Source organism: Neodiprion virginianus, chromosome 3, assembly GCF_021901495.1.
Source record: "Neodiprion virginianus isolate iyNeoVirg1 chromosome 3, iyNeoVirg1.1, whole genome shotgun sequence".
Lineage (NCBI taxonomy): Eukaryota > Metazoa > Arthropoda > Insecta > Hymenoptera > Diprionidae > Neodiprion > Neodiprion virginianus.
Genome location: NC_060879.1, coordinates 9,720,197 through 9,733,196, shown reverse-complemented (window position 1 = coordinate 9,733,196; position 13,000 = coordinate 9,720,197). Strand labels below are relative to the sequence as shown.

General features: G+C 37.4%; 1 protein-coding gene across 1 annotated transcript; it reads right to left on the bottom strand.

The window, feature by feature from the left end:
- Positions 1–8,185: 8,185 nt before the first annotated feature.
- On the bottom strand, positions 8,186–10,006 carry LOC124301549 (uncharacterized). The gene has a single exon (XM_046756736.1). It carries the CDS (start codon positions 9,986–9,988, stop codon positions 8,186–8,188), a length of 1,803 nt encoding a protein of 600 aa, XP_046612692.1. The 5' UTR covers positions 9,989–10,006.
- Between the last annotated feature and the right edge of the window lie 2,994 nt (positions 10,007–13,000).

Sequence of the window (13,000 nt, the reverse complement as noted above, 5' to 3'; positions counted from 1 at the left end):
TCTTTAAATTTTTGATTAAAACATGAAAAATCGAAATTGAAAAAGTTTACAAATGGGGATCTCCTTCAAACCCTTTGAAGAAAGAATTCCAAAAGTTAAAAAAATTTTCTGGTCTTAGTTGGAATATGACAGGGGTTTTTATGTTGATTCACAAATTATAAAAACGACTTGATTAACAAGAGCATGATTAATTGAAAAATCACGGAAAATTGTTTTTTCACGGATTATTGTTCATTCATGTGTCTAAATGGTACCTGAATTCTTTTCGTCCCTGCATATTCATATTTAATGGGTTAAAAGATTTTTTGTTGTAAATATGAGCGAAACGTGCCGAGCGCACGGTCATCACACCGTCCGTTTTCAGCGCTATTTTTACCTCCAGATTAAAATTATAAATATTGGTGGTAGAGTTCCGGAAGTTTAGACTTTCCTGTAGGAAATTACTTGCTCCTTATGAATCTTTGTTTACATTTGCGATATCTGCAATAGTTTTCGTGATATTCACGAAAAACAAAAACCCTTTTTTGTTACTCAATTGCTTACAACCTTTGTAATTTTTTGTTGCGGATCTTGAATTTTCTCAAAAAGTTACTTGATGCGATTCTGAATCGAATGACACCTCAACCATATTTTTAGGAGAACTGTAATTGAAAATCGTAAAAAAGGTGCTTATTGACTAGACTGGTTCGCTACTTTAGTACTAATTACTACCCTGCGAACAGCAGAAATTGCCATGCAGCGTTGTAGCAGACGCCTAGTGACGATTAACAATGCTTGTATCACTTGGGCATTAAAATGGCCTTATACATGTATCACGCAATCTAAGAAGATAGTCAAGGATTGCCATACAGTATCGTAATCAGTGCTTCACACTGGCCAAATATACTATTCACTATCGGTTACCTCTCGCCATGTATACCAGAATCGTACCTATACCAGCATAGAATCTGATACGTGTCATAAAGGAGCACATAATGGGATTCCGAGTTTTGAAAATTATGATTGCTAATGGAAAATATGCCACAATCAGTAGCAAAACTAATTAATGCGTAAAACATCAGTTACTATTCGACTTGTTAGTATTTTCTACCATACTAGATTAGGTTTCAAACAGTGCAAAGAATGGTACACCTTCCGAGTGTTACATTATGTGATGCCAAACGTGACTAGCGATTTATGTCATTTATAAATATTGCCATACTAAAATCATTATTCTCTATTTTTTTTGTACGAAGTCATATGCGTAAAGGGTATGTCGATAGAATTTAGCATTAGGTACCAGAATTCTGAACTTCATTTCTCTCAGTGAATGTTGATAATTCGAAATGATTTCTAATAGAGAATTTTTAAATTCAATGATTTATTTGAATTCATTCAGATATAATATTTTTATTTTCAAATATCGAATTAGGATAAACTTCCGTTTAGAACATACCTCCGATCAATGCGAAATTTGGTATACTTATGTATTTTGATGCGCTGATCAAGAATATCATACTCAAAACACCCGCAAATTCGATTTTCAAGGTCAAATCGACAAAAAATCGATTTTTTAAATGTTTTTCACATTTATTGCAATAAATATAGATTTGAGAGAAAAATGTTTTAAACAAAAGTTATGGGCCATAATAAAACTGACATTTTTTGTTTTACACGTTTCTCGTGTATAACCGGTGGTTTCCGAGAAAACTGCTAAATTCACCCGAAGTCGGTATTTTTCGCCAAGGCTCCATTAGTTTCGATACTAATATTTACTCACGCACTCACCACGGGAAGGTTGGAGTTTGGTGTTAGAAGTGCAATTTTTTTTTGTTTTTGTATGTTTTAAATTTTTTTTTTTTTTTTTTTTTTTTTTTTTTTTTTTTTTTTTTTTTTTTTTCTTTCCACGAAGCAAATTCGCACGCACGCACTCAAACTCGCACCCAACTTACACACACACAAAAAAAAAAAATTGATTTGACCTTGGAAATCGAATTTGCGGGTATTTTGAGTTTGATATTCTTAATCAGCGCATCAAAATACATAAGTATACCAAATTTCAGATCGATCGGAGGTATGTTCCAAACGGAAGTACACCCCAGTTTCCTTACATAATACAGGTTCGTGTAACGAAGAGTCCACTACTTTTCCCCATAACGTATATATTGTGACGTGGATTTTTCTGCACCTCGGTCACTCGGAGCAAATAACCGGGAACTTACCGCGTGCACAATAATTTGGCGTCCGCGAGGTATCCTGAGCCTGAAACAATATCGCGAAGTTTGTTGGGCGCCTGGCGTGATCAACACGCCTCGAAATCGATAATACGACACACCGCGACTATATGCTCGGTAGCTCAGTACCGCGGAGAGGGGAGGGGTAAATTTTGGGTCGAGAGAATTGCAACACAGGTACGCCAACGCGTGATGTGGCTAAATTACCATAAAATTCCAATGGTATATTTTTCATCAGCGATAATACAAAAACAAAAAGAAATAAAAATAATAAAAAAAAATAAAAAGAATGATAATACGACCACGCAAGTCGTCCTTCGCGATTTCAAATACAATGTTACTTTTATCTAAACTAAATAAGAAAGGTAGAAATACTCCAAGTAAAATAAAAATAAAAAAAAATAATAACAAAAAAAAGGTGAATAAATCTAGGAGACCTCTACGGCCTACGTGCGCTAGTCGCCGTCTTAACAATACCCTACTTCATAAAAAACCAAAAACAAAATCGGACTCGATGCGCTGCCCGCGAACGTCCTTTACAAAATGGCGCTGATCGCCAACTTAATACTAACTGATGATGCAAACAAAAAAGAAGAAGAAAAAAAAAATTAATATTAAATAACTAAATTGATGCGAGGCTCGTCGCGACACCCGCGATCCTCCTCTAAAAACGCATACTCTTATCAGCACGCACCCGAGCTTCACTTCCTCGGCGACGGCGGGACGCCGTTGCGGATTCGAATGCTCCCCGTGAGTGCTCGCGACCTACACGAGAATGGAGGATGTACCGGACGAAGTGAAATGACCCCGTGTAACGGACTTCGGTCACACTCAAACTCGAGACAATAACGTCTCGGCTCAACCCGTGGCTCGACTCGATTTCATGGATCCCCCGTAATTAACGCTACTCCCTTTCGCGTAACTCAGGCTACGGTCACCAAGCAAAAGAATCGGCAAACGAATTTCGAGTACTTTTCGACACGCCAACTACAAAACGGCTATCCTTTATCGGATCAGCCTTTACTCAATTACCCTCGAAATTCGATCGCGAGAATGTTGACAACGCTTACCGCTCCACATCCACTGCACAAAACTGCCAACTCCCTCGTGACGGCTCATCGTCTTCCTCGCAACGAACAAAAAAAATCTCTCAACGGGCACCAAGCAACCGCAACTCTAACGCAAAAGGAAAAAAAAACGACTGCCTCGTTTCCTCGCCAGAACTAGAGTGATCTCGGATGGTCGCAACGCCGATCTCGTCGCGCTAATTTTTCGTGACGTCATCACCCTAAGAATGCGCAACAATCGATCGGTCATCGATTTAGGGGATTGCGCAACTTGCCGCGCACCTGTCGTCTCTACGCGGCGCAGAACTTAAGGCTAGATCGCGATGTCGTCTCCCGCGCAGCTCTACGTAGTCCTGGGGTTGGGCGGGGTGGTGCTCCCTCGTCGCTAGCTGGTGCCTCGCGGTTGCCTTGGTTGGGCGTAAGCGGGGCGAGCGGGGAGGCTGCGGCGCGCCGGCCGCCAGCGGGAATCGCGTCCGCCTTGGATTCCCTCGCTGCAGGGATGTGCGTTGCCTCCCCCTCCGCAGCCTCGGTGTCCTTTCCGCGAGATCGTCGTGGTTTCGCCTTGCCTCGAAAGATGTTCGGTGTCGGAGTTGGTCACTGGAGGGTAGCCGGTGCACTCGAAAAAAAAAATAAAAAAAAACAAAAACCTGAAATATCTTGGTCGCAATACTCTATTTCGTCCCTGTCGAAGCTCGGGTGCGTGACTCCAGTTCTGGCGCTCTCTGATATTATTCCGCGACTCGATTTTCTAGACCCTTATTCCGGGATCTCGCCCAGGGTTCAGGGAGTCTCTTGTAACGGGCAGGCCTAACCGAACTGCCACGTTTCAATATATATATATATACATATCACACAATGTACACCATGCTCAGACATAGTTCCGGAAAATACCTCTCTCTGTATGCGAAATACGTTGCTCTCATAACGGGGAGGCGACATCCCTTATCGTAAAGTCAACTCGTATCTTAGATCAAGGAAAATCAACGTTTGGTGGGTTTTACCGTGCCGTTGAGGCGTCGGTTATGTTTGCAAACGGCGTATCCATTGCGAAGAAAATTTCGAAAAGACCGGCCTAGGTATACTTCGTACGCCAAACGCGCCGATCACTCACGATTCTCGATAATGTTGCATGGCAAGAATGCATAATTTCTCATCTAGGAACAACGCCACGCAACTTCGAGGCGTCGAGTTCACTTGGATAAAATAACTTCGGCCGGTCAACCCGGGGCACTGCGGTGATAAAAGTTCGGGCACGCGAAAAAATGATTTCACTTAGCCTGTGGAAAAATTTATTGTATTAATCGCGACGACGCCGCGACGGTGCAAAAAGTGAAAAAAGAAGGAAAGGCGAAGCCCGCCTGCAAGCTCCCACGGAATATTACGAAGACCGCAGTTCCCGAAAGCTCCCTGCCTCTCCCTGCCTTTCCCGGGTGGACAGATAAAATCATATTAGGTCTACAACTTTGCTCCCGCCGTTTTTTTTTTAATTTTAAAAATTATATAAAAAAAAATGGTATCTTATTTATGTTTCAAAGTATTGTCCGTCACTTTCGACTACTTTGGCCCATCTTTCAGGCAACAAACGAATCCCGCATCGAAAAAATTCTTCATCCTTTGATAAGATCCAAGAATCGATCCATTCTTTCACTTTTTCAAAAGAATCGAAGTACTGGCCCGCCAGGTCGTGTGCCATCGACCTAAATAAATGGTAATCAGATGGAGCAACATCTGGAGAGTATGGCGGGTGAGGTAGAATTTCCCACTTCAGTGTTTCGAGGTACGTCTTGACTACTTTCGCCACGTGAGGTCGAGCATTGTCGTGTTGCAGAATTACTTTCCTTGTTTTTGGATCATCCCCAGCTGTTCCAGGCGTTTTGATACTGCTTGCTGAGTTACTCCCAATGATTTTGCTAGCTGTTCTTGAGTTTGGCACGAGTCTTCATTAAGTAAAGCCTCCAGTTCATCATCTTCAAAAGTTTTTTCTCTGCCACCGCTATGCCGATCTTCAACAACAAAATCACCGCTTTTAAAGCGCTGGAACCACTCGCGACACGTTCTTTCACTCATAGTATCATCACCATAAGTACTTGAAATAACCCGATGAGCCTCAGCCGCCGATTTTTTCACGTTGAAATGATAAGGTAAAATCTCCCGCAAATGACGTGAATTCGGTTTATAAGTTGACATTTAATTAAGTGTAACTATATGACGCAAACAAAAATTAACTAATATCGATGTAAGGTTATATTTATAGATGTCAAAACTGATGGAAAACAACTGTGATTTATTTATTTGAACTATTACTGACTACTAGCACCATCTTTTGGAAAACGGCGGGAGCAAAGTTGTAGACCTAATAATTTACATCCCAATTAAATTCCTCACCAAGTTATAATGAAGCTGTGTGTACATATATGTATATGCATTATACATATCGAGTGTTATATCAGGTATACAGTCTAAACAAGATATAGTGTCCGTAATGTCAAATGAAAATTCAAAAGCTCTACGAGCGATTCTTCCTTTCAACGTCGATGCATTCGCTTTTTTGTACACTCTAGCGTAGAATCTTGATTTTCGTTTTTGACGATTTTCTTGAGATATACCGCATATTAAATAATTGTAAAGTATGTGAGGTACGGGTAAAATTTTCCGACGAATCGGTCAACGCTATTTGTTTCGTAGAATTACTTTCGCACTGCGAGAAGAAAGAAAATTTTGAGAAAAGCAACTCAATTTCTGTAACATGTCGAAAACATCTTAAAATGATCCAAAAAGTGTTTCTTTACTCAAATAAAGGCATTTTTGGCTAATATTTTTATTTTAAATCAAACGGGTTAATTAGCTTGATCGACGGTAAACCTTACGAAAAATTGCGTGACCTCACTGAGAGAAATTTATAGTTGTGTCAACTATTTTTCTACTATAAAAAGTAGTAATTAAACGGACTTAAACCGAATTATAGTATACGTAACCTCACTAAAGAAGAGTTAATGCAACTAAAATCTCTAGTTCATATTACTATTTGCTCAACTATTTCGAGATAGTAAGGAGTACTATAACCTTGGCAACTAAAAAAATAAAGTTAAACGTACCATTGTTGTGCGACATGAACAAATGGACAGATTAGCACGTATGACCATTTTTTATTGCTCTCATGACAGTATCGTGCGGATTTGACCATTAGGGTATATAGTTGCTCGCATTAGACCAAACAGTTGCACTGACTTTTAACGATTGCTGTGCCAACCGCTCAAATTCGTGTTACCAAATACATGATAAAGTAAATTCAACGACTTCGTCAAGTTACCGTTACTCCAGTCTAATGTCAGTATTATCATCATTTAATAGTACACTCAAATTTAAAAAAACGCTTCTACAACAACATTTTGTAATTTTTGGAACTGCATCGTATGGTTGCGTTTACGATAGTGTATAATTGTTTCAGATATTATAATAATTACCTGTAGTATCGTGATTAGTAGTACGAACTATTTTGAATTGGCGCGTTAATTCCGCAGGATAGTTACTTTCGCCATATGTTATGTGATGTCTTCATACAGCAAGAATGTTCGCAACAACTATTTGAAATAATTATAGCAACTACTATAAGTGGGTTGGTATAAAAGCTACACACAGTATATTTGATTTTTTTTTTACAGTCAATTCAACTTTTTTGAAAAATTGCATCTGCGTGGACATAATCGTTCAGCTGATTTCGTGACACGATTACGTGTACAGATTTGAAAGTTAAACCAACTATGACAATCGCTGTGGTATAAAAGCTACACGTAGTGTGCTCAACTTTTTTTTTATAGTAAATTCAAATTTTTTTTAATGGTTGTATCTGCGTGGACATAATGGTTCATCTAAAATTGTAAAATAATTAAGGATATTTTTTTCATAGTGAATTCAACATTTCTGAATAGTTGTACCTGTATGGACATAATGGTTCGTGTGACTTTTTGAAATGATTACGGGTGCAGAGAATTTACGTTGTCCCTGTTGAAAATTTCTGTAGTAAATCCACATAATTCATCCGAATTCGTTCCAAATCCTGTGAATTTGCCGGATTCCTATATAATCCCATCGAAAATAGGAACGAATCAGATGGATTCCACGGGACATTTGCACTAGGGGTGATGACAAATTAAAAATGCAGATTATTACATATAGCTCTTCTACCAGCTGTTCATTTGACCGCACTATAGTATGGCCAACACACGGTTCTAATTACTGTCGCCACTTGTACATTGTACGCGTGTAGCATATTCGATCAAACTGTATGGTTTGATGAAGTAGTCAGATTGCAGAACAGCTTTCCTTCATGGAATAAGGCAGGGCATAAAAATCTGTTACTAGATATACAGTTTATAAACATATTTATTTGTACTTTCAAGTACACATTCATATTTGCACAGAAAGTCCTGGATGCTATATACCTATATATATATATATGTATAACAGTATTTCTGAAGGATGCAAATTAGTTGAACCTTAACATGTCTAACTTTTGTAAGTCAAATTTCAGGGTTAGGCTCAGTTTCTCAGACATGACCAATGCTTAATAAGTAGGTATATCTAGTAGAAACGAATCACAAAATAGGAACATGGGCTTACGGAGTAATATAAAGAATACATGTATAGGAAAGACAGAGATTATAGCTTATGTTATATTAAATATATATTATGAAAGGTTATATACATATAAACTTTGCAGGTAACTCAAGTTTAAGACTTGTATTAGATATGACACACATACCGGATACAACAACAACTAAATATTACCAGATTTTTCGATGAGGATAAATCAAAAGATGTCGTACATTGGCAAATATGATATAATTTATGTATGTGTATGTTCATAAAAAAACAGTTGGACGAATCACCTTTTGCAAATTTGTTTTAATGAAAAGGTACGTACAATTCGCGATTAGATCCAGTTACCATGAGCGTCGGTTTCAGAAATTTCGTCGAATCTATTTTTATAAATTCATGCGTTAGAGTTTCATATACTTCGTAGGATTGCTTATGATCGTTCTGGCAAACAACGTGAAAAACCTTTACAATGATTGCAAAGTCGTCTCTACTCGGCTTTGCCAACGCTCCTGATTTACAAAAGACGTGTTCAATCAGCCCAAATATAGGAAATATGTCGAAATCAATTTCAAGAATGATTCCAGACTTGAGCATAAAACTAGCTAAACTTGCCGATTTCACTTGGGTGTATGAGATAAGATTCTCAGATACATATTTCGTTAAATTGGTAGAGATAGGTAAATGTGTTTTTAATGGTCTGTACGTAATATTAACAGCGAATGGGTTTCCTAACAACAGCATATTACCGAACTGCAGCTGACTTTTGATAGCTATGGTTCGACATATATTTACTCGACTAGCTGACATACTAGCAATTTGTTTCAGTATCTGATGTTTGGCTTCGCCGCGCATCGACCAAATGTGACGTAATGGACCAATTCTTTGCATAACCGTTGGGTAATGAAGCATGAAGTGGTGCTTCGGTTTCAATGTATTACCAAACAATGACAGATACAGTAAATGGTGTTCTTCAATTAGCGAAGTGAGCAAGTCAATATATTCAGAAGAAATGAACGTTTGTAGGCTTATGGAAACAATTTGCCGGAGCAGTTTATGTAATTCCCAATGTGGATTATTTTCTTGAGGAATCAAATCACCAATGAGTAATCCAAGGTGCATGATAAAACACTTCATCTCAGATGCTGACATTCTCAACTGTTTTACCTTCAAGTTCTCAAGAGTAATTAAAGGAGGTACATTTGCTGTCGAAGGAAATTTGAAATATTTGATTCTAAAATTTAATTCTTCCAAAGTAAAATACTTCTTGACCAATATAAAGTAATGCAAAGTTGACGCCGTTTCATATTTACAACTACCTTCTAATTCATCATGCATAGCATCTACCGACCAGCACGCAGCACAATGGTAATTCAAAACAGAATTCCAGATGCACCTCGTTTTAATACCTGTCAGAGCCACATTGTTTTTTGCCACATCAGCCTCATAATTATCCTTTGTCCTCAGTATTGACTTGTCTTCAACACATAATGACATTGACACACCTTTACTAACTTTGCACATTCTACAGAAATAAGTCGCACTAAAACTTTCTACGTAACCTAGCATACTATTCAGACCCAAATTGTCCCCTGTTATTAATATCAACTGAAAACAAACTGTGATTGTTTTATCTTTGACGTGGATTTCTATCCCTTTGGATGCAAGCAAATTGAGTTCTGTAATCACTTCTCTATAAACTACATCTTGACCAAAAAATTTCACGTCATCCGAATGACATAGCTGTACCAAAAATATTTTCTCGACTTGAGATCTAAATTCTGGCGGTATACAGGGCAAAGTAGAATAAAGTGCACAAATTTTATGAACTCCACTATGCGAACCTAATGGATTACCTGTTTCAAAGTCATCTTGATATAAGATCAATGGAAATGTGAGATTATTTGATTGCGATGATCGTTCTTTCCAAAACTCAGTTTGAACGACATTGAAGATAATACCATCATTTTTTTTTAATTCAGAGTAATATGAATAAATAGTTTCAAAACAATCTGGCAGTTCTAAAAACAATCTCAAGGTATTACTTAGAGGTATGTACTGGGAAAATATTTTTTTATTTTCCAATACACCAGCTTTATTTTTGATTTCCATATAACCCAGCAAAGTCTTTTTTGGTGCTATGAAAATTCCATAATGTCGAAATTGTTTAAACCGTTTGTACTCTGTATCAACGAGTGAGAAAACTTGTTGAATATTTTCAATTGCTGCAGACACAATATCTTTTGTTTCTTGGACTGGTATGGAATTTAAAATGAACTCTGCAAGTGTATTGAAATATTGATTATTAATAAATTCTCGAATCGAATCAATGATACGCTGAGTTTGAACACGCGAAATTCTAGAGTCAGAATAGAATTTGGAAACAATAGCTAACGTGCTTCGCATTAATTTATCTTTTGAAGGAAAGTCTGGACCTATGTCACCTTTGGTCGTAACTTGACTATTGTTAGATGTAGAATTAATATCCAGCTGCAGTTCAATCTTCTCATCAACAATCAACTGTTCAACACTTTGTATAGCTGAATCATGAGTCAAAATATGTCTACGAAACGATCTTTGATTATCAAAGGATCTATTGCATGAAACATTGGTACACTTATAAACTTTGATGATTCCACGCTTATTATGCACATACTTCATATGCGTTATTAAGCGCTTTATTTCAATATGTTCGAAACACAATGTACACTGCAGTAACATTTTTGAAATAATGCGTCAATTGTTGTATCGAAGTGAAGCACTGTTGACAATTAAGGAATCGTTCAGATGACTTTTATTCAAATCGATTCGAACAGTTTCAAAAGTACTGAACAGAGAAAAAGGACAAATAGCGTTAATTGCTGATTGACAATAAAATGTCCTAAGCAGTCAAAACTAAAATCAAGTCTTCAAGTACCAATATAGTACCACCAAAGAGATTTTGAATAAACCGTTGAATGAGACGTATCAAGAAAACAAATCTACTGCATACTGTTTCGGAGTCTGCAGAGTGTATTATAAATTTAATACATAGTGAATCTTCAAACATATGTCAACTACAAATATAATCAATTGCGTGTTAAAAAAGTAATTCAAGTTTTGAACCGTAGTTAGGAAAACCTGAAAACCTCAAAATTTTTGAATTGTAGGCCGAAATCAAATTATGGGCACAGAGATATCACCAGACGGGTGAGTCTCTCCCTCCAGGTCAGACTGTTTGTTGTTATTACAATTTATGTATCTACGAAGACTTCTCTTTTGAAGCTCCGTAGCTCCCACTATAACAACTTGAATTAGCACCAATGCGCTGTCTTGGACGAGATGAGTAATAAAGTTTACTCCAATCTACTTCTATCGCGAAAGAAGTTGAACTGGATGAGTTAGTACGAATTGATGTACCGAGGTAAAGCACTGTCTACAACTAAGAAAACTTTCAACTTATATATGGGCGCACTCTTGTTAGTTCGACTTCTGATGAATACGCACGTTGAACTGGACAATATCAGTGATAATGTACAGCCAATGATAGGGAAAACAAAGAACAATAGAGAAAGGCACAGAAATATAGACAAAGAACATAAATTTAACATCAACCCATAGTCATTTGCATATTAAAGAAAAAAAAGTAATTCAAGTTTTGAACCGTAGTTAGGAAAACCTGAAAACCTCAAAATTTTTGAATTGTAGGCCGAAATCAAATTATGGGCACAGAGATATCACCAGACGGGTGAGTCTCTCCCTCCAGGTCAGACTGTTTGTTGTTATTACAATTTATGTATCTACGAAGACTTCTCTTTTGAAGCTCCGTAGCTCCCACTATAACAACTTGAATTAGCACTAATGCGCTGTTTTGGACGAGTTGAGTAATAAAGTTTACTCCAATCTACTTCTATCGCGAAAGAAGTTGAACTGGATGAGTTAGTACGAATTGATGTACCGAGGTAAAGCACTGTCTACAACTAAGAAAACTTTCAACTTATATATGGGCGCACTCTTGTTAGTTCGACTTCTGATGAATACGCACGTTGAACTGGACAATATCAGTGATAATGTACAGCCAATGATAGGGAAAACAAAGAACAATAGAGAAAGGCACAGAAATATAGACAAAGAACATAAATTTAACATCAACCCATAGTCATTTGCATATTAAAGAAAAACAAGTAATTCAAGTTTTGAACCGTAGTTAGGAAAACCTGAAAACCTCAAAATTTTTGAATTGTAGGCCGAAATCAAATTATGGGCACAGAGATATCACCAGACGGGTGAGTCTCTCCCTCCAGGTCAGACTGTTTGTTGTTATTACAATTTATGTATCTACGAAGACTTCTCTTTTGAAGCTCCGTAGCTCCCACTATAACAACTTGAATTAGCACTAATGCGCTGTTTTGGACGAGATGAGTAATAAAGTTTACTCCAATCTACTTCTATCGCGAAAGAAGTTGAACTGGATGAGTTAGTACGAATTGATGTACCGAGGTAAAGTACTGTCGACAGTTAAGAAAATTATAGAATCATTCATCAGCGCTGCTGTCTTCTACGTTCGACTTCTGATGTATCAGGATATCTGACCAGACAACTTCAACAGTAACAAAGTGCTTGCATCCTTTGATGCCGTAAAAAAATTTTTGCAAGAAAACCCAAACTGTCTCAGATTCTGGGGAGTACTTTGCATTTAGAGCATAGTGTACCTTGAAACACATATCAACTGCGCCGATTAAATTACTCGCAGCGTACTTAACTTCATTAACGATGACGTAAATTGCAGAAAAAGATGTTGGGTCTCCAACGGTTATGATCAAAGGTTGACAAGTCAATCCATATGAGCGAAGTTTTTCTTTGCGTTTGACCAGCATAGTTTCCAAATCTGCCATTACCTAAAAATAAAAGTTTTCAGTTATCTTTTCTTAAAGTGTTTATTATAAATTTGAATTTAAATTTGCTGAAAATTAATATTTTCCAAACACAGTACAGTGGAACAAATTTGCAGTACGAATTATGTTTGACCTGAAGAGTTAATCAAACTCAGTCTTATATTTTCAGTGATTTTGCTTTTAAGATTCAACCTTTCGTAGTCACCCTTCTACAGAATCTTGGGATAATCGCAATGGGTAAAATTGACCC